Source organism: Gigantopelta aegis, chromosome 6, assembly GCF_016097555.1.
Source record: "Gigantopelta aegis isolate Gae_Host chromosome 6, Gae_host_genome, whole genome shotgun sequence".
In the NCBI taxonomy this organism is placed as follows: domain Eukaryota; kingdom Metazoa; phylum Mollusca; class Gastropoda; order Neomphalida; family Peltospiridae; genus Gigantopelta; species Gigantopelta aegis.
In genome coordinates, this window is record NC_054704.1 from 72,935,146 (window position 1) to 72,959,221 (window position 24,076).

The 24,076-nt window shown below is 35.1% G+C and overlaps 2 protein-coding genes across 2 annotated transcripts in view; both read right to left on the minus strand.

Annotated features, from left to right (window-relative positions):
• The window catches only part of LOC121374268 (arginine--tRNA ligase, cytoplasmic-like), a 246,370-nt gene that overhangs the window by 147,924 nt on the left and 74,370 nt on the right, over positions 1–24,076 (minus strand). The gene's annotated exons all lie outside the window — the stretch shown is intronic.
• Positions 12,106–14,777, minus strand: LOC121374269. Its single transcript, XM_041501305.1, has one exon. It carries the CDS (start codon positions 14,721–14,723, stop codon positions 13,002–13,004), a length of 1,722 nt encoding a protein of 573 aa, XP_041357239.1. The 5' UTR covers positions 14,724–14,777; the 3' UTR covers positions 12,106–13,001.

Consider the following 24,076-nt stretch of genomic DNA (forward strand, 5'->3'; position numbering starts at 1 on the left):
ATTTCATTTCAACTTATTTTAGTGCATATATCCAATTAAGGTTCAAGCACGCTGTCCTGGTAGCACACCTCAGCTATCTGGGCTATCTGTCCAGAACAGTGGGTTAGTAGTTAGTGAGAAAGAAGAGGATGTAGTGGTCTTACACCTACCCATTGAGTCATTCAAACTCGCTCTGGGTGGGAGCTGGGACCGGACTGCAAATCCAGTACCTACCAGCCTAATGGCTTAACCACGATACCACTGAGGCCGGTGTAAGCTGCGTAACAGCCTAAACTACTTTACACTGGTCTGACAACTAGGGTCAGCAGCTTTAATATAATATTATTGAAAATTGTATTTCTGCGTAAGACAGAGTCTAAAGGATGTTTAGACAATGTCAGTGTTATGACTGGTCCCATGAATCAAGTGTCAGTGCATTATCCATAGGAGGACTGCCACTTCCAATACATCATAAGTGAAGGAAAACAAAAAGGTTTAATTTTCCATCAATGTCAGATTTGTAAACAATTTTATTCATATTACCATTATGTGGAAATGTATTTCAGATTTTTTAGTTTTTTTAACACATTCATTGTTACATGTAATTGTGGCAAATTCCGAATTACATTACTCAACATAATTTACAAGAGTATTAGAAAAGTCTTTTAACAATACAAATTGTTTAATCTACATTAAACGATCTCAGTCATTTTGTGCCGTGAAGTGTATAATATGATGTATCGAGTTAACATTCATAATTCATCCATCCATTGATAAACCCATCGATTCCAATTCACTTTACTATATCTATCTTTTTACGGTTAAATCTCTCACACATTACTGATCAAGGTTAATTGCCTTCACACCACATTATGCTTAACCAATATACCTAAACCGGTATTCTCGCGGTACGTTTTATGAAGTATAATGACTTGTAGTAGCCATTCGAATTGTATCATGTGGAAATATTGCTACATCATAAAATTCTATGAAGTCACATTGATTTGTTAATCATTGGCTATTGGATGTCAAACATTTGGTAGTTTTAACATATAGTCTTACAAAGGAAAACCCTTTACATTTTTCCATTAGTAGCAAGGGATCTTTTATATGCACCATCCCACAGACAGGATGGCACATACCACAGCCTTTGATACACCATTCGTGGTGCACTGGCTGGAAAGACAAATAGCTCAATGAGCCCACCGACGGGGATCGATCACAAACTGACCGCTCATCAAGCGAGTGCTTTACCACTGGGCTACATCCCGCCCCAGAGAGATCTTGATAAGGCTTTTCAAGTGCTGCATTCGATGCTCCACTATATAAACAAAATTAATAATAAGGTAAAATTCTTGCAACCCCTGCAATTGCCCATGGCAATCGGCAATGCAGTGGTGATTGCTATGGGATTTTGAATCCTCCACAGTACATTTTTTTTGCTGTGGACTATATATATTTTTCTTTTTCATGACAGGTATTTTTGCAGTGGATATTTTCTTAATTGAAGGGGTTGAACATATGTGTTCCGAAAAGCAAACAAGAATACCAAGGTCTATGCTTATAAAACTTCAAAGTTCTAATTTTAGACTTCAGCAAAGTTTTCCGACTTTTAACTATATGCTGCTTATATTAAAGCCACTAGTCTAGACTTCAAAGTTTCATAAGCATGGGGCATGATGTGAAATTAGCTTCTCCGGACTAGCTGTATCTCAACAATAAGCCAGGTAATTTATAAATGGCCTATCGCATAGGCTTGGCTGCACATACCATGAACTTTATTAAACCAGTTGTCTGCAGAGACAGGCTGGGGCTGGAAATAACTCTGAGTAATTGAACTGAAAAAGTGTTTTCCAGAACATGTACAATGAGACAGTGTCGGACAATCTGTGGAAATAGAATTTCCGGCACGATATTTCAGAACGGTTCAACTGATCATGACTCGTCCAGTCTGACCAAAACTGACATTTTCTCACACACACAAAACACTGATGGAGTTACTAAATGGGTTGCTATTTTTATACCACCTGCAGAAAATAGATGACACAAAAAGACTTTATGTGATTACCTTTAAGTTTAACATACAGCAAGACGTGCATGTAGTTCTATAATAAACAGAATGTTTCACTAGTCCACTAGACAAGTAGATCTAGATATCAAGTTGTCTGGCCATATTTTCACTTAACTGCATGTGGCCGAGCACTCGGTGAACAATTTGACTGGTACCATCATCTTCTATCATATTACATTCATCTAACATTAGGCACAAAAACCAGCCTAGTGTGTAACTGCCATAGCTCAGCTTTCTGAACAGGTCACTTGGTTTGTTTTATTCAAGTACAAGAACAATGTTTTTGATTGCTCAAAATGAAACTGCATTGAACATTTTTACATGTCCACTGGACAACCAATGAGGTACATTTTGCTTGTCCTAGCAGCATTTCCACTTGTCATGACAAACAAGACAAGTGTTTACTTTCAATGCTGGTGTAGATGTATACTGTGTACCAGAGCTTCTAGAAAACATTTTTTAATCTACTAGCCATGGGATCAGTGATTTAAAACATTTACTAGCCACGATTAAATATTCACTAGTCCTACTTTACTTTAAGTTACCGGTAATACAATTTTACTAAATAATAGTAATAATCAGATATGTCACCTAAAGAGCTTAAAAACACTAACATTGGAGGTTGGGGTGGGGTTAGGATATTCATATTTACAAAATAGACTTAACTGCAATGTTTTTCACTATCTATCAGGCATGGCAATAGTAGTTATTTATTAGCACAACATTGAATATCGCTAGCCATGGGAGTGGAGCTACCATAATCTAGAAGCTCTGGTGCACTGAAAACCAGAATTGGTTATGGCCAAACTGACCAAAGTCTTGTTTTTTTTTAACAGGTTTTAACTTTTAAACATTCTGAAAGGAATTTTTTTTTTTTGGGGGGGGGGGGGGGGGGGGGGGGATTAAATATCAGTCTGTATGTTTTTTGTGTGTTTTTTTTTTGTTTTTTTGTCTTTGTTAATAAATACTAACACAAATTAAATTATTAGTGAAAAGAACTAACTTATAACCATGATTATCAATATAAACTAGCATTCTGAAAGAACTAACTTATAACCATGATTATCAGTATAAACTAGCATTCTGAAAGTACTGCTAAAGCAATATATGTTCCCTAACTGGCCGCAACATTTCATTTCAACTTATTTTCATGCTTATATCCAATTAAGGTTCAAGCACGCTGTCTTGGGCACACACCTCAGATATCTGAGCTGTCTGTCCAGGAAAGTGGATTACATGTAGTTGTTAGTGGTGACCCCCATTTTTTTTTCTGTTTCTCTCCAAAGTTCAAGGGCTTAACTCAGTCAAATAGGAGCAAACCCCCATGAAAGTCAAATTTGATTTGAACTATATGATAAAGGTATACACACAATGTTTGCTCAATATCTTGAGGCACTGCAGAATAAATGTCTGGTAAACTGTATGTGGGACAGACAGACTGATGGACATAAAAGTCTCCACCCCTGGATGGATCGGTAGGAGAATTTTTTTTTTTAAAAGAGAGTCATAATCTTGAAAATATTAAGCAATTCTGTTGATAATATCCCCTCCACTCCCCATGTCTACCTCATAACATTTTATATAATGCACTCCATGATATCTATTCCCCCTAGAGCATTACATATCTGATATAAGACACCATATTGCACGTCTGATTACCATGCTACAGGTATATGTGCCATCTGACACAATATTGGATATGTGTGTAATTAATCAAGATGCAGGAGAAAATTACATCATCTGAAAAGTCACCATGCAGAGTGAAGAATGGAAATGCTGGCAATATGAGTACAGCAACTGATGACAACTCACTTCCTTATTAACTGCACACAAAGTAATTAAAGGAACTGTTTTGAGTTTGGAAAGGAAAGAAAGCAAATGTTTTATTTAACAACGCACTCAACACATTTTATATATTTTACAGTTATATGGTGTCGGACATATGGTTAAGGACCACACAGATATTGAGAGAAAACCAGCTGTCGTCACTTCAGGGTCTACTCTTTTTGATTAGCAACAAGGGATCTTTTATATGCACCATCCCAAAGACAGCATAGCATATACCATGGCCTTTGTTGTACCAGTCGTGGTACACTGATTGGAGCGAGAAATAGCACAATAGGCCCACTGGCGGGGATCGATCCCAAACCAACTGCTCATCAAGCGAGTGCTTTACCACTGGGCTACGTCTCGCCCCGTTGTGAGTTTGCTGCCAATGTAACATGTTTATAACTAACGGAACCTTTTTGATGACTAAAATTATACATTAAAGATGTTTAGTTGCTTAGAATGTCTGTACAAGGTGTTTGGTAATTGTTGTCCCACTTTGTTTGTTTTTATTTAACGACACCACTAGAACACATTAATTTATTTATCATCGGATATTGGATGTCAAACATTTTGTAATTTCAACATATAGTCTTAGAGTTGAAATCTGCTACATGTTTTGCATTACAGCAAGGGATCTTTGACATATGCACCATCCCACACAGGATAGCACATACCATGGTCTTTGATATATCAGTCATAGTGCACTGGCTGGAACGTGAAATAGCCCAATGGCCCCACAGACAGGGATCGATCCTAGACCGACCTCGCATCAGGCAAGTGCTTTACCACTGGGCTCATTGTCCGAATGTTTGTAGTAACCTGAACTGACAACAGATTTTCAAAGCCATCTTACAATGACATAAAACTGTTGTAAGCTATGACATAAAAATGACACGTCATAGCCAATGCCGGTTTTATGACATCTTAGCTCTAAGATAGCTCCGAAAATATGGGTCCTGGATTTTACCTCCTAATAATTTTGTATGTATGAAAAAATATATATCACGTAAGAAAATGAAGAATGATTGCAACAAACATTAACACACAACCATGAACACATTGGTTGTACAGACACTGGTATTCTAAACAAGAAAATGTATTTAATATGTTAGTTTGCTCACCCAAAAGGCTCTGTTAGTCAGAAATATCTTACAATGGCAGCAAACACAGGTCAGTCCCTTTAACCATTGTTTAGAAACAAACCAGTCAAACATTCACAATAAACAGTACGATTCTTCCAACAGATTTTCATTTGGTTAATTAACATGATGGATACCACCTAAAAAAATAATTTTTGAAAAAGAATTATCACTGGCATTATAGGCTGATGTGAAACACAAATTTCATGTTCCAAGTCTGTAAACATTTGTGAAAATTATTCCATGGTTAATATGTAATTCATACACCTTTCTGTTGGTCTGAACTATTTGTTTATTGGTAATCTGTCTTTGACCAAATTAACGGAAGGGAAACATAATAGCTAGTGGTAAAGTGATCCTCTGACGCGTGATCAATCTAGGGTCAATTCCTGTTGGTGGGATCATTGGGCTATTTTTCAATCCAGCCAATGCTCCACAACTGCATGTATATAGATAATAACTAGTTACTGACATTGGATATCTGCTTTATCCTGTGATGGTAAGAATGGGAAATTCTGTGACGCTCCACTGAGCAGAATTTCTCATTCGGCCTGAACAGGACAAAGTAGATATCTGACGCCATGAACTAGTTATTATCTTTATCCTGCAGACCATAAAAATTAAGGGGAAAAGCTATTATTTCTGTTATTTTAGCCACATTGTATGATGAACTAGAGGTCAAAGTGGCCATTTTGTTATGTAACTATGCGTGTAACAATACATGAAGGATGTCAAAAGTCATATCCTGCTACTATACGGATATGACTTTGCTTTATCCGTCATCATATTCTGTCAAAAGAAACAGTGGTTGCAGGATAAAATACCATATGTATCCTGTATGTAGGATGGTGGATATTTAAATAATCCCTTGCTGTTAATTAAAAAGAATAGCCCATGCTGTGACAGCAGCGGTTATCCTCTCTCACTGTAAGAATATTTTATATGTACTTTCTGACAAACAAGATAGGACATACCACATCTTTGATACACTAGTTGTGGGGTACTGGTTGAGGAGGAGGGGGGGGGGGGGGAGTCAATCAGAGAATTTTTTTTAATAAAAACAAAAACTAATACATTCAAACTAAACAATTTTAAATAAAATAAAGAAATTTAAATTAATATTTGTGGTATGTGCTATCCTGTAAATATAAAAGATCCCTTGTTAGTAATGAAAACATGTAGCAGGTTTACATCAAAATGACCAAATATCTGACATCCAATAGCTGATGATTAATAAATTAATGTGCTCTAGTGGTGTCGTTAAACAAAACAAACAAACTTTAAATTAATATTTGTGTTTCTTTTGTTTATGTAATCTGTGACCAGAGCAGGATGAACCAGCCTTGACCTTGGCCGTGACCATGGCCTCTAGTAAACAAAACGAGTTTATAAAGCTACACCAACACACGGAAATGATTATTGATTATGCTATATACACAAGAGATGATTGGATAAGAAATGCTTTTCACACACCGATAATATTATTGATACTCTGGACTGACAGCTACATGTATGCCTAATAATTTGACCAAGGTTGTATTATGTTTAAGTCAGATGTTGTGTTTCTCATCATAAAACATATACATAGAGGATTCGTCACGAGTATTTTTTAATATGGAAAATATCAACCGAGTCTATGTTAATCGGTATTTGTCGAGGCTATGCCAAGACAAATACCGATTAACTAGACGAGGTTAATATTTTACATATTAAAAAACACGAGTAGCGAATTCTATTTATCCTATAACACTTCTAAAATAACATTTTAATTAAATGTTTAGTAAATCACAGTACTAAAGTCGCAGCCATCGGTAATATGACGTCATCACGATTAGCACAAATTAGTTTGACGTCACACGTTTTAAACAAATCTTTGAAAACGTTACGCTCATGTACACGGGTCTTGTTGGCTTGTAAAGCAAATGACCCATCCACAGCAACACATTACCTAGAGATCTTGCAAATTTGCATACCATTATTAACCGGGTTAATAAAGTAAATTATCACATGGGTTTATGACATGGATATCATGGGTAAGTTATAGGATAAATGTATATATGTATGTATATATGTATATATATATATATATATATATATATATATATGCTTGGAAATCTGAATATCTCAATATTGCTGCCGATTGGGTATACAATGAGTATAGACTAAATGAATGTATATTTAACAACACCCTAGATGAATGGATATAGATTCATTGAACAGAAATACTTCAAACAGAATTTTTTACATGCACATTGGTTTACTAAGTATTGAGTTTTCGGTAGGAAGAACAATGACACTGCTCTGATCAGTGTCTTGACATAATATGATACTTCTAACAATGGATGACAACTGGTCATCCAAAGTAGTTTTTTTCTCTTCCCAAATAGAGAGATATAAATTTAAAGTTTGCTTTCTTTAATGACACCAATAGTTCGCATTGATTAATTAATTAATCATTGGCTATAGGATGTCAAATATTTGGTGATTCAGATACTGTCCTCAGAGGAAATCCTCTACATTTTTTCCATTAACAAGAGACCTTTTATACATATACTTTCCCACAGTCAACAGCATATTAATATACACCACAGGCTTTCATATTGCAATCATCAAACGAGCACTTTACCGACTGAACTAAATCCTGCTCGGCGTTTTAACATGAAACACACACATAAAAGCTTCTATCAATTAATGTTTAAAAAATCTGGATGGGAAACAAATCATCCATTCTTGGAAGGAAAAAAAATGTTCAACATCCTAAAAAAAAAAGAGTATATATTTTTACCATTTTAATATTTAGCCAAATTAACAGAAATCTGATATAAAGAAATTATAGCTGTATGTTTTGAAAACAAATGATACAAAAATTATAATATTAATAATCTTGAGCAAATGAAACACAAACATTTATCTTCAAACATTTCAGTGAGAAATTATTTTGCATTGGTGTAACGTACAATATTATTGGATGATTTAGCGCTTACAAACCAATGACTTTGACGGTACTATGGTAAATATGATGTCAACATAATTTGGCAAACATACACAATGAAGTCACATAATTTAAAGCATTTTTGTTTAATAATCCATCTGTTTTTATTGTGAAATTTGTAATAAAATGTTGAGTATAATTCATTACATATTCTTTTTAAAAAATAAACAAAACTTTGAAATTAAAAAAAAAAAATATCTGTGAACTTGAATAAAATATTAAGTTTTTCCAGAGTGGTTTATATTATTTCTGTGTATGGATATCGAAAATAAATGATTATAGCTATTAGAGAGTTAAAAAGGTAGCTGAGGTAATAAATAGAATAAACTCTGTACCAATTAATACCAAATTTAAGTCTGTCATGAAATAATTTTGATGTCATTCACTAAACATTGTGACAGGTAAAAATTATTTCACCTGGGACATAAATTTGATATTAACTGGTAACTCGTTTATCCTCTATTTATACCATGGAGATCTGTGTATTATAATTCATATACAAGTAGATACATATGTAGTTGCATATAAATATACTGGTACTTAATTTCCGAACCTTCAAATTTGACAGTCTGCCATATTGTTGATTACTATTTGTCGACAGTGTTACAGTAACAAGTACATTAGAGACTGTAATTACTGTGTTGCTTGTTTGGTGCCAAATGATGTACAAACACAGGAGGATTACCGGTACTTCCTGACTGTCCTGTTCAAAGTGCAGTAATGAGTGTTAAACAGTATGTAATTATAGAACCATCGTATGTGTAAGCAGTGTATGATTGATTCTGAAGCCTGTTACATTACCAACTGTGACTGCATGGTCGTAAATTCTGATGCCAAAATTAACATTCTGCAATGCAGGTATCTATAGTCCGTCCCACATGGAACACATTTTTTTATACTATGAAATTTACTACAAGTTGTATATTTCTGAACCAAATGATTTCTAAATTGCATACAAAAATTGTATTTTTTTGTTATATTTCCAAAACACTTAACTTTTTTTTGTCTTACGTCAAACCAAACTGAAGTTATTTACAAAAAAATATTTTTATAAAATGATGGGACGGACTATAGTTTTGAAACATTCCAGAAATATGTTCAAAGCAATAAGTTAATATGACACATTCTATGCAACTCAACACAATTTTTTATTTTTTTTTATTTTAAATCTGTAATTATGGTATCAATATACAAGTAATGAGTATATGACTAATTCTGAAATTACATTAACAACTGTGCTTGCATGGTCATACAATTCGATGCCAAATTGTTTTTAAAATATAGATTTTGAAATATGTATATAATTTTATAAAAATCAAGTAATAAATTCATGCTTTAGATATGTTTTCTTTGAAGTCACTGTATGACCTTTACTGTTTCGAATAACATTCAGTTTCAATGATTTAGAAACATATTGATTTGTGATGCACAAGTTAACTGCAAACAGGTTTTAGTTGGAAAAGGTGTTTAAATTTACTTTAAAACTGTTTTTAGGGTATGTACTACATTCGTGTCCATTATATACCATTTGTCATACAACTCATTTTAAAATGCATCCAACTCACTTTCGCTTGTTAAATACGTTTTAAAACAACTCGTAACATAAATGGAATCTAACAACCACTCACGTAGTATTCTCTGTGTACGTACACTACTAGTGATGATTATTTATGGTAAACAATTTTCTTGTCATTTAATTAATGTCCCATGCTTGAACAGCAAAGTCAGTGTCAAAGAACCTCTAGTGATGCACTTTCTATTGTGTCCACATAATATTGAGTCATTTACTTTTAAAAAAACCTAAAATCCATTCTATTCTTAAGTGCTTTAAATGAGTTTCCAAATTGCCTGTGGATGCCTGCACGGACTTAGAATATTCAATTTTAAATTGGGAGTCATTTAGCTTAGCAATAATAAAAATCCATTTCGACTCGTCTGTGGGATTACATAGTCTGCTAGGGCATGAGTCACAAACTGCAAACATTCAGTGACATTTAGAATGATCAATGACATTTAAGAGAAGGATGATGATGAAAGTGTTAGAACGATTATAATTATTAATGGGATGGAATGATTGCAAGGAAATGAGTTTTAAGCAGATGTATTCTTGTTTATTTTTATTTTTTTTATGTTATTGTAGACATCCCAAATTATCTGCATACGCACCAGCTGTAAAGTGTAACAACTACTGATATCTATATCTTACACATACATTATACAAATATATATGAAGAATTCTTTTACAAAAGCCATTTCCAAATTTTGGAGTTAATAGTAAAAGTATACAGACATTAAAGGGACATACCCTAGTTTCAAGCCGTGAAAATTAACACTAAGTTTAGTTGATTTACAAAGCTGTAACACATTTGGATAAAGTTACAATTGGGTGAAACATGAGTCTGTGATTTTGAAATGGTGAAATACCCTCTAAAAATAGAATAAAACTCGACCCCATAACTGTTACTTTTCAGACGCACGTGCATTTTTAAAAATATGAGAAATGCATTTTGTGAACACCAGGATGACAAAAAACACTTCAAATGTGTGGAAATGGATAATCTAAACAATAAAATCTAAGTAAAGTATGATTTCAGTTATCAAAAACGGCTCTAATAGTAAAAAATATGCCTTAGTGTATAAAAACTAGGGTATGTCCCTTTAATACAACTCAGCAATACGACAATAAAGTTTTCGTCAAAATGCAATCTATGCCCATTAAACAGAATCTTAAATCTGTACTTTATGCGATATACACAAGAAAGGTTGCAGGAAAATCATGTTTTTCCTAAAATGACAAAAATGGGCTCTTCACATTATACATTGATGTATACAAAGGTCACCTACTTAAACAAACCACATATTTTGCAGACCCTTATAGACAAGTTTCAAGTTTGACTAGCAATAAACAACGTTCAGTTACCTTCTCATTTCAAACGTGTAAATATATTGCAAGATTTAAAAAAAAATAAAAAATTGCTTAATCTACATTATAAAAATATTTTTCCAAGGTAAATAAAAAAATAAAATGAAATACAGTTTTGCACAGTATTCCACTGGTTTCTAAGAAAAAAATCTGACATGCATACATACATTTGTTATCTGAAAAAAATACCCTACTAGATGTATGTAACATCAACATATTTTATTGTTAATCTGATATGCACGTGTATCCATGCAATACTTAATGAAGTGTATTTCTAGAATCATCACTGTCAATGAATGACATTTTCAGAATTACATTCTCTTAAGGTGACTGTCTGTAGTTTGCCGTCACTGGGCCCCATTTTATGAAGCAATCTTAACGCTAAGGCCAAAGAAAATAAATTTCTTCTCTGGTCAGCATGCGCATCGATTTTGACCCTCGTGCATCAATTTTTTTTTCTTCCACGGTATGACGTTGATTTTTGTAGGAGTAACCTGTGGGTTGTACAGAACTCCCTGTGCTTCTGTTTAGGAAAATAATTAGGCTACCAAGGCAAAGGAGAGGGCACTGTAGCCTTTGAAGATGGACCATGGTAAATGAGGAGGACATTAAAAAACTAAATATATCCATCTTTTCTGTCCAATCCATGTTTAATACAAAGTTTTAATAAACGCATCAATTCTGGAACTTTGGTCTGACTAGAGACGAATTTGTTAGTTTTTTGGCCAAAGATCACCCTACGTGCATAACTATTTGATGCAGTTACAATGATCTTAACACCATGATCGGTTTTGTGAAATGGAGCCCTGGAGGTTACTTCTGTCTAACAGAGTCTTTTTAATAAAGAAAATTACATATAAAATATATTTTCTTGCTTACAGTGTTAATGTCTGCATATCCAATGTGCTTCTGGTCATCTTGATATTTGTAGAACCCCAAAATTTATTTTACCTCCCCAAAAATTCACATGCCATGGCTTTTGATATAAATATATAATTATATATATATATATATATATATATATATATGTATATATATATAATTATATACATGTGTATACTAGTCATAGGGCACTGGTTGGGATGGGAAAATTCCCAATGACCCAAGACCTCAAGTGAGCACTCTACCCCTTTAAACCGAACACCCTTGTGACCAAGTAAAATGTCCGGTATTAAGAGGTATCCTGTTTAGAGAGGTTAAGTTCTGTACAGATTTTTTAAAAAGGACCGTGAAAAATGTCCGGTTATGAGGGAATTTCACATTATAGAGGATCCAGTTTTGTGAGGTTTTACTGTGTATGTAATTTTAGTTTAAAAGGCTCTATTACATTTAAAAATCTTAAAAAATGATTGCTAATTCATGACAGCCTTTTTAAACAGTTTTTTGTTTTAACCCTCTCACCCTTAGATTTCTTCATGACTTCACAGGCATGAAAGGGTTATTGGTAACATATACTGACCTAGCTTCAGTACAAATTTACAAATGTACATAATGATCCATATTTACATAATGTTGGACACTTAAATTGCTTATCATGTACATGTTAAATAATGCATTTATTCCAGGCCTCCACAAACTGTATAGGTAAAATCATTTTGTTGATGATTCATCACATAATATGTAGTTTTATAGAGCATAACCAATTCAGCATTCAATCACAATTTCCTGAATAACCTGTTCTAGCAATAATTATTTTTATTTTGTTATTAAAAAAAAAAAGAGAAAAAAAAAAGGAGAAAAGATTATGAAAAAGAAAATTGGTTATGCATTTTTGTGTAGCATAATCCCTTTACAGGTTTAAGTCTATGGGATGGTGCATATAAAAGATCCCTTGCTATAGTAATGAAAAAAAGTAGCAGGTTTCTTCATTAACTCAAAATTATCAAATGTTTCACATCCAATAGCTGATGATTAATAAATCAAAGTGCTCTAGTGGTGTCAAACAAAAGCCCCCAAAAACGTTAACTTTTAACTTTACAGGTTTAGTTAATTTTTAATTCGTGGAGGCCTGTATTCCACAGAATGTTTTATCCACCGACACAATTACAAAAATTGTAAAAATTATCTTTAAACTTGACTTGTGCTGGTACTGCCGTGGTCCTGATTCGCCTCAGTATCCACGGCAAGTTCCTTCTTGCACGACAGTCTCCACTTTATGTTCCTCCACAACTGATTCACCGCCTTGTGGACGATGCTGTCCATGCATATTATAATCTGCGGGTAAATGATCGTCTGAATGGCTGACAGCGCCATTGTGCACGTGGAAATGTTGATGTAGGCGTTCGTTATTAAATGGTAGCGCAACACCTCAGTCAAAAACAGGGGCAGCATGCACAGGCAGAAGGCCGTGGAGAAAAGACACGAGAGTTTGACGAATGCTTCGTCGTGATCCGTGACCGACTGGTCGCGTTCCGAGCTGTGAACGCTTTCCTTGTCGTCGTCGTCATGGTGCATTTCTTCCGTCAGATTTGGTAGTTTGAACGTCAGAATCGGCTTCTCCGATTCGTCGTCGTCATCGTTGTCCGTTACTTCATCCTCCTTCTCCTGTCCCTCGTCATCGGACACCGTGATTACAGGCAGCACGGGCCGGGTTTCATTTTTGAAATCACACTTCTGTGTCCTCTCGTCGAGCTTCAAGATCGGGGCTATCAACGGAGCCCGTACGATCGGGTTGGGCGATTCCTTCTTCGAGACGTCAGTGTCTGACTGAAAGGGAGCCTTCCCGCTGAATATTTTAGGATTTTCTAATTGCGCTTGCAGAGCAGAGATATCAACAGAAAATTTCCTAATGTATGTGTATTTTTTAGCTTTCTCCGCAGGGTCCATGAGGTTTGTGCTGGAATCACCAATCTGACAAATGGTGTGTCGCCTTCGACCCAAGATGTGAGCCATGTTTACACCAAGCATGTTCTTATTTTTGGAAGGGTTGGGAAGTTCTCCCACAGTGGATGAGTTATCTCCCCTGTTTGCCTCTCCATCCGTGTTGATGGTGAGAAGCGGGAGCGGGGAGCCTCCTTGTGCTGAAGGTGTTTCTGATTCATCATCCGTGACATCCGTTTCAGCAATAAGAACCTGAGGAATGGTATTTTTCGATTCACTGTTGCTATGAAAGCCATCGTCGTGGTTTTTCTGCTTTGCCACGGCAATAGTGATGACGACCGTCATCATGACCAAGACGGCCAGCATCATTAATCCGATCATGATGGCTTTGAAACAGAAGGATATCTTGTTCATCACTGGAAAGTAGTCTTGGAAATTCCCCTCGTAGATGGTGACGGTGGACACATACACAGACACGGCGACGAGACCGAGAAACAGAGACACGAAACAGCCAATCGTCGGCCACACCTTCTTACACTTCTTACCAAACTTACCATACAGACACAGGATCTTCTTCGCAGACACGAGAATAACGGTGGACGAAATGACCATGATGAGAAACACGTAGATTCCGTGCGTCATCACCTTGTAGTCCTGGGTGACGTTCTCGTTGGTGTGGTGGTAGTACAGTAGGTGGACGATCTCCAGAGGGGCCCACAGCAGGTCGAATGCCAGACACGCTGCAAGCAAGGTCAAAACAATGGCGTAACTCTGCTTCTCTATCACCTTTCCTGTCACAATGGTGAACATGACCGCCAGGCTCCCCCCACCGCCAGCCAGGGCTGACAACAGGAGGGTGGTTGCAGAGAGCACCACGGAGTAGGCTTGTAGACGGCTTCCTTCTTCGAGATTGGTCACATTTCCCATTTCCTTTGAAAACATCATGCTTTGGTTATTTGCCATGAACATTTTGTTTTGCACTTTAATGTAGAATACTATAGTAATCCAGAAATTCAAAGAGATTTTTTTTTTCAAACAGATTTCCCTGTTAGCACTGATACTGAATTTCACTCAAGCTGTTTTTGTCAGACAACAGATTTCCCTGTTAGCACTGATACCGAATTTCACTCAAGCTGTTTTTGTCAGACAACAGGTTTCCCTGTAAAGACTGATACTGAATTTCACTCAAGCTGTTTTTGTCAGACAACAGATTTCCCTGTTAGCACTGGTACTGAATTTCACTCAAGTTGTTTTTGTCAGACAATAGATTTCCCTGATAACAATGGTACTGAATTTAACTCATGCTGTTTTTGTCAGACATATAAACAGACTTCTGTTATCACAGGCACTGAAACCCATTCATAAAAGCTGTTTTCGGTAGTCACATATAAAAAACCCACATTTTTCATTAACATTAGGACAGAATTTCATTCATAAATGTGGGGTTGAATTTTTTTTTCATTCATATGAAAAACAGCTATTTCCTTGTTAATACTGGCCCTGAATCCCATTTATGAATGCTCTGTTTTTTCTTAGTCATATGGTAAACAGATTTCCCTATCAACATAGGCACTGAATTCCACTAATAAAATCTCTTATTTTTTCATCAGTAATATGGCTTAATAATTTTCATTAACACAAACAGAGAATTATTCAGCCTGAAATGGGTTTTAACACAATAATACTTTTTAAAAAAATAGGTAACTGTTGGTAAAAGAGAAACGCAGTCATCATTATCCACATCACATAAACAACAAATTTGAAGTATAACCTTTCTGAGTTGAAAACATGTTTTACCCCGTCTCCACAAACGAGAAATTATCTTTCCACATCAACTGCCTCCATTACATCCTCTGCAAAATAATACGAAAGACTGCACTGCCCCACCTTGTAATAGCCTCTACTAATAAGCTAATAGCTAATGCAGTGCACCGAACAGACACCACCTGTTGCTCAGTTTTGGTTCGGAAAATATTAGATTTATCAAATCATCAGACACAAGTGATAAGAGATATTTAAAAACAAAAACTCCACTGATGAAATCTCCACTACGTCTCCTATTGTTATACTGTTCATCAGTGTCTCACAATGTTGCATTGAAATCTCATCACAATAAAACACTTTTTTTTTTTTTTTTTTTTTTTTTTGTTGTTGTTGATGATGGTGCAGAAAATCTGAATTTATCACTTGGAATTAAAGAGCAGAATATTTTTATGTTCTGGTAAACACAAATTTGTCTGAAGATAATGAAAATCACAAATATTTTTTACGTTCTGGTAAATCTGAATTTGTCATGTGAAATAAAACACACTATTTTTATGCACTGGTAAACAAAATGTTTTCTACAAGCAATTCTATAGTTTCCAGTAAACGTGAGTTTGTCACAGAGAATTTAAAAACACAATATTTTTTATGTTCCAGTAAACTGGAACTTGTCACAGAGAATAAAAAAACAGAAAAAACATAATATTTTTATGCTCCTGTAAACCTCAAAATGTCACTTAGAATTAAAAGCACAAAATTTGTATTTTCTTGTAAACACAAATTTGTCACAGAGAATTAATATTTTTATATTCCCACAAACTTGAATTTGTCACAGAGAATAAAAAGTGCAGTCTATTTATGTTCCAGTAAACAAGAATTCGCCATGCAAAGCTAAACACACAGTATTTTTATGTTCCAGTAAATTGGAATTCATCTCCAAAATTAAAAGCACAATATCCTTTTTCTTCTGTTCTGAATCCAAGACACACGCACAACAAATTCTGTTAAGTCTTGTCAGTTATAATGACACGGTCCTCATGTGATGCTATTGTTGGCGTTTTGGCCATCATAAATTTGTACCACTTATAGCTCGACTTCACCAACATGGACACAATAGGTCTCGAAGCTGCAGACTTTCCTCGGTAATTGGTTTTGCTTCCGTGTCCCACCGTCTAATCTATTTGGTGAATTTTTAACCCACGATAACTGCCATGCCTTTGGATCCAAACAGCATTATTATCACCTTTCACATGAAAACAACATTTGTTCATTTTTAATTTAAAAAAAATAATAATAAAAAATTGCAGTTAAGGTACATCATGTACCATTAACTTCACACTTATACTGTCCTTTATTAAAGGTGTTGATTACTTCCCTTTAATAAAGGTGTTCACATTTCCCATTAATAAAGGTGTTGATTTATCTGAAGCATATCTCCATAAAAAAACATTTGTTTAATACTTTAGCTAAAAAAAAATTTCTCCCCGAGTTCAGTTTTTATTAAGCGACCATTTGAAAAGCTGTCTGGGAGAGCTATCTCTCGAGTGACAGATACCAAGGATACGGCAGTCCGTGCACCATCTAGAGCTGCGTAATTATTATTGGAAGATTGAGTTGTGTCTTACACTGAGTAAGTGGCCAATGACAGCAGCCCCATCACTGGTAAGATGACTGCCAGTGGGAGCAGAGTACACACTTCCACGTGATGCTGCAAGCTTCTAACTGTCGGAGGAAAGTCTCTACTTTATTATTCACAGTTACAGTATAGTACCAGTCCTGTTTTCTTCAGGCAGTCTACAGTTTATTATATATACTATATTATTCAGTTATAATAGAGTACCAGTCCAGTTTTCTCCAAGCAATTCTTTAGTTCATAATTTAGTTATAGTGGATTATCAGTACTATTTTCTCCAAGCAATTCTTTAGTTCATAATTTAGTTATAGTGGATTATCAGTACTATTTTCTCCAAGCAATTCTTTAGTTTATAATTTAGTTATAGTGGATTATCAGTACTATTTTCTCCAAGCAATTCTTTAGTTCATAATTTAGTTATAGTGGATTATCAGTACTATTTTCTCCAAGCAATTCTTTAGTTTATAATTCAAACTTGGTATAAAACCAGTCTTGTTTTCTCCAAGCAATTTTTAAATTTATTATTCACTCTAATAGCAAAGTGCCAGTCCTGTTTTCTTCAAGCAATTCTGTCGTTTATTATTCACAGTTATAGTCTAAAACAAGTCTTGTTTTCTTCAAGCAGCTTTTTTGTTTGTTTATTATTCACACATATTGCAAGGTACCCATCCTATTTTCTCCAAGTAATTCTATAGTTTATTATTCACACATATAGCAAGGTACCAATCCTGTTTTCTCCAAGTAATTTTTTTTTTTTTTTTTTTTAATTCACAGTTATAGTATAGTACCAGTGAAGTTTTCTCCAAGGAATTCTGTAGTTTATTATTCACTTTTATAGCATACATGTAGTATAGAACCAGTCTTGTTTTCTCCAATTAATTCTTTAGTTTATTATTCACACTTGTAGAACAGAACCAGTCATGATTTCTCCAAGCAATTGTACAGTTTATTCATTAGTCACAGTTATGGTAGAGTACCAGTCGTTCTGCCTGCTGCTTTCTCCAAGCAATTTGTGAAGCCTATTATTCAGCTACATGTCGTTTAGTGCCAGTCTTTCTGCATGCTGCTTTTCCTCATGCTAAATGGACCAACGGGTGTCTTAAGTTCTTTACACCGTGTACAAACGCAAATATTCTGTGATGTTTTACACAAATAAACAGACTGGTCTGATGTGCATACCTTTATTTGTTATTGGTGATGCATTAAGCAGTTTTATCCAGCATTATACCAGCATCATAGGAACGTCCTTGGTAAAAACTTGTTTTAAAAAATCCATTCAGGCATGTACAATCCGTCTATTAAAAAAGTCTTAATTCTGATATACTAATGGATTTTAATAGAAGTACTGAGGTTTTATACAGTTTTAAAATGTGTTGTGTTTTTTTGTTTTTTTTCTTGCTTTTTGTTTTTTTTAACAGTACATAACAGTACACAATTATACAAGTTATAATTATTACTATAAATATCAATATCAATATCAATAAATGTTTCCAAATTATCTAATATCGTTTTATAAACATGGGATGAAGGGGATGTTACATAGAGCTTATTATTAATCTTTTATCGCAAAGAGAAGAAAAATAATATAGTAATAATAACCGTGTCAATTTTCCACTTCGTTTGTGATATTACTTCCTGACTTTATTTTTTCTCTCTTTTGTGTAAGAATCACTTCAAACAAGCCATTGTCCTCCCTTCCATTAAGGTTAGCGTCTCCCCTGGGTTGTTTGTTGTTATCAGCTACTATCACCGATCATTGATTTTTGGCGAGGGCTTTGCCCAGCTCCAGGAAGACACGTGCCAATGTTCGAAACACTTGTGTTTCCACCGACATTAGTTCTCGGCCATCAGGAGGGAAACCGGACTCTAATATTATTCCACTGTTTCTATTTCACATCCCTCGTGGACCAGTTGCTTCTCAAAGTTGTTTGTCTTGCTTTATTCTGAATAATAATAATTTGGGTCTTGTGAGATATGGCTGAAAAAATGACATGCATAATTCTTAGTATTTGAAATAAGAATATTCACCAGAGAAAATATTAGTAGATTTTTTGTATAAAGAATTTTTTTTCAGTTTTGTTTTTTTGTTTTTGTTTAGACACATTTCACCTTAATTAAGGGGTTGTTTATCTAACTTTTTCTAATTTTAAACTAAAAATGGATAAACATATTGTAAAAAAAAGTCAAAACATCTTGTCTATATATGCTGAAAAGTAAAGTTAAATTTATGATAAAAAAAAACCCCTTAGAATTATTTAATGTAACTGTCCATATTTCAATGATATGTTCTTAATTACTTTGTAAATTTTAGAATAGTACGGTAAGGGTAATGCACTTTACATGCCAGGAGGAATGTGCTTAAAATATATATTAATTACAAATAAGCATTTTATGATACGGTTAAATGAATGTTCAATTCAACATAGGAAAAGAATGACTGGTGTAATTGCTAATCTAAAAATTTAATCAGAGACGTCTGATGTCTATTCATTTAACACAGTGTGTGGGTGCATGTAAGTCCATTAAAATGTTTTACCAAAGAAAAACCTTCTTCTTCTTTTACCAAATGGTTAAATCACTAACTAGCAGGTGCACTGTTATTCATAATGTCAAACAAATTTAGCTTTCTGAATCTAACCAGAAATATTTTCAGGATAGTTTTTCCCAAAGTACTTCTAGTGTATTTATTAGCCATATTGTAATGATTCACTTCTGATCAATTCCATAAGCACAATGTTATCTATTCAGTAAAAAAATGCAACCTTTATATATTTTTCAAAAACAATTTTGTGATATTTTATACTAATATACTGACGTTTTGTCGATTATTTTGTAACCAAACCGTATTCGGTAATGGGATAAACATTTATTTTATAATTATGATTTATCTGTTTTCTGTCCTTACCTCTTTTGCCACCAAGATCAAAGGTCAGTATCCGTGATGAATCAACTTGACTGCTGTAATTTTACGTTCCACCCACAATAGGCTCAGCATCGAGGTCTGCTTTCCATCCTATCTGCATCCTATTGATACTCCTACAACTGTTACTCCAATCAATACACCGCATCCACCAGGTATACAGTTCTTCAACAAGTAGCTCGTTCTAAATCAAATTATATGGGCAGTCCGGCTCTTAGAGGAGGAGCCCCTCAGAAACAAGGTGGGCACTGCAGTGTTTTACGTAAGCCGCACATGTATGCCATGTGTGTATAGAGGGAAGGAAGAAAGGAAGGAAATGTTTTATTTATCAATGCACTCAACACATTTTATTTACAGTTATATGGTGTCGGACATATGATTAAGGACCACACAGATATTGAGAGAGAGAGAGGAGGAAGGAAGGAAAGAAATGTTTTATTTATCAACGTACTCAACATACTTTATTTATGGTTATATGGCGTCGGACATATGATTAAGGACCACACAGATATAGAGAGAGGAAACCCGCTGTCGCCACTTCATGAGCTACTCTTTTCGACTAGCAGCAAGGGATCGTTTATATGCATCATCCCAGACATACCACTACCTTTTTTTTTACACCAGTTGTGGAGCACTAACTGGAATGAGAAATAGCAGAGCTAACTCTGGATGTGCAGAACATTTTGCCAATTTATTCATTTAACTTCAAAAATTACAGAAACCCACCATTATTTTCTAAAAAATACCAATCATTATAAGAAATTATTTCACCAAATTAAAATAAAATTCGCCAATTGAGTTTAAAATTCACAACGGGTGAATTTGGCGAATGGCCGAGCTAGCTCTGAATGGGCCTGCCAATGGGAATCGATCCTAGATCAATCGTGCATCAGGCAAGCACTGTACCACTGAGCTATACGTCCAGCCCACTGTGTGTAGTGGGATCGAGTCCGTGTGATTCTCTCAGCAGATGAGACACTCTTGGTTAGTCCTGCAATAATTCCTCACCATGACCGACTGAATGGGTTACTGTAATCTCTACTTTGAGTGGGTTTACAGTATATAAAAACAAAGATGCATGAACGGGAAAGGAAAGGAATATAAATTTGTTTAATGACACATCAATTTTTTTTTTTAAAAACAACTATTTTGTGTCTAATGCATATATGGTTATTTCCATACTTGGTTGATAAAGGAAAAAAGTGTGTGTGAGAGAGAGAATGAATGTATGGATGAATGAATGTATGGATAAATGGATGAATGAATGAAAGAATAAATTGTCTTCTACTGGGTATCAAACAAAAGTATAAGAGAGAGAGAGAGAGAGAGAGAGAGAGAGAGAGAGAGAGAGAGAGAGAGAGAGAGAGAGAGAGAGAGAGAGAGAGAGAGAGAGAGAGAGGGGGGGGAGGGGGGAGAGAGAGAGAGAGAGAGAGAGAGAGAGAGAGAGAGAGAGAGAGAGAGAGAGAGAAGAGGGAGAGAAGAGAGAGGACAGAGAAAGCAGGATTTTGGCAAATATGCAACTCCTACATTTGTATCTAAAAACACAACAAGGGATCTTTTATATAGTTTCCCATAGACATACAGGATAGTACATATCACTGCTTTTTATGTACCAGTTTGGGGGGTGAGGGGTGGGGAGGTTGACTGAGTCTGTCAAATGAGATTGATTTTGTGACCTATCAGGCCTTAGCTGAGCACTCTAGTTTCCAGCATAATTCCACCAAATGGTTTATAAAACTTGCAGAAGTGACTGTGGGTCATGAATAATTTCTGAAAATTTTAATATTGGTATAGTCAGCTACCGAGATCAGCTGTAGAAAAACCGAAAACTGTACAGATGATTAAAAATCCGGAATTCCGCAAAACTTTCATTTCTGAACCTGGCTGTACAAGTTCAAATGCATAAAGTTTATCTGTAACGAACTGGTTCAGAATCATAAAATATAGCTGCATCAAAAGACCTTCGACAGCTTTAATTGAAATGCTTTTCATAAACATTTCTGCTTACAATATCATCTTTACATTTATGTGTGTAAGTAACGGCTAATGGTAATGGCAGAACATACGAGCATACTAAATATAGTGGTCATGTTTACGGTACAAGTGGTACAGAATTAAACGTGATCCAATAAACGTGTTTGAGTAAAATGTTGACTTCACATTTATGTGTGTAAGTAATGGTAATGTTGATCATTATTTCCGATTGCCAAAGAGGAAATATGAAGATATTATTATGAAGGTATTATTATGAAGGTATTATTTATCTCAGCTTTATAGCAAACTTCACATTTATGTCTTTCCATGCATAAATAATGATTTAGGTGAAAGCTGCAATCAAAAGTGCTGTATACATGTTCAATATTTCACCATTTAGAATTTTAAAAAATTTGTTTTGTTTAACGACATTTGGTAATTTTGACATATAGTCCAATTAAAATAGATCCGTTAAATTTTTTCCTTTGATGTGCATTATTCTTCAGTTTCTGTTAGTTTCTCTTTGTAATCTAGTAGGTCACATAAAATACATTATTACATCAGCTATGGTATGTGCTGTCCTGTCTATGGTAGCCTTCTAAATTCAGATCATCTTGCAACAGCAACTTAGTACAAATGATTTAGTAAATGCCCATCAATTAATAAAAATGCTGGATATTGCAAATCTATTATGCAACAGCTTTTCGTGACACTACTGATTGCTGTGACTTTTGTGGTGGTGGTGGTGGTGGTGGGGGGGGGGGATTTAGCTCAGTTGGTTGAGTTTTCGTTTGAAGTGCTTGTGTCGCAGAATCGAACCACCTCAGTGGATCCATTCAACTGATTTTTTGTGTGTGTTCCAACCAGTGCACAACAACTGGTCAAAGGTCATGGTATGTGCTTTCTTGTCTGTGGGAAAGTGCATACAAAAGATCACTTGCTGCATTAGAAAAATGTAACAGGTTTCTTCTTATGACTACAAGTCAGAATGACCAATTGTTTGACATCCAATAGCCGATGATTAATTAATCAATGTGTTTTAGTGGTGTCGTTAAACAAAATAAACTTTAACTTTTTAATTTTTATAGTAAAAGTGCATATAAAGAATCCCATGCTGCTAATGTAGTGCGTTTTCTCGGACTAAATTTCACAATGACCGAATGTTTGACATCAACAGCTCTAGTAATATCACTGAGCAAAAAAAAACTTCAACCTTTGTCTTGAATATTACACATAACTTCAGATTGGTGAATGTTTTACATCATATAATACTGCACTGCTCAGTGGAAAATTGCAAACTGATCAATCATGTTATCACCTCATGCATATTCTACATGACTTCCGATTGGTTAATGTCATGTTATGTCATGTGTGATTCCATCTGAGATCATATTGCACTGCTGTGTGGTTTTGCAAACCAATAAATCCTGATATTGCACCATTTCCGGTGTAAAATGGGAAATCCCCTTAGCATTGACCAATAAGACTATCAGTTTGATCGATAGAATTCAGCAGTTGTAGTGTCTTACAGATAAAAGTAAAGTTTGTTTTATTTAATGACGCCACTAGAGCACATTGATTTTTTTATCTTATCATCGGCTATTGGACATCAAACATGGTCATTCTGACACTGTGTTTTTAGAGGAAACCCACTGTCGCCACATAGGCTACTCTATTACCACAGGCAGCAAGGGATCTTTTATTTGCGCTTCCCACAGGCAGGATAGCACAAACCATGGCCTTTGTTGAACCAGTTATGGATCACTGGTCGGTGCAAGTGGTTTACACCTACCCATTGAGCCTTGTGAAGCACTCACTCAGGATTTGGAGTCTGGTATCTAGATTAAAAATCCCATGCCTCGACTGGGATCCGAACCCAGTACCTACCAGCCTGTAGACTGATGGCCTAACCACGATGCCACCAAGGCCGGTTTTGATCGAAAGAATTCAGACATTGTAGTGTCTGACAGATAATGACTTTGTGTTTCATGTATGACGTCATATAGTGCAAAATACTTGTACTTACTAGAT

Excerpts from the sequence above, each read along its gene's own strand:
- LOC121374269 (XM_041501305.1), bottom strand. The coding sequence starts at position 14,723 with ATGTTCATGGCAAATAACCAAAGCATGATGTTTTCAAAGGAAATGGGA.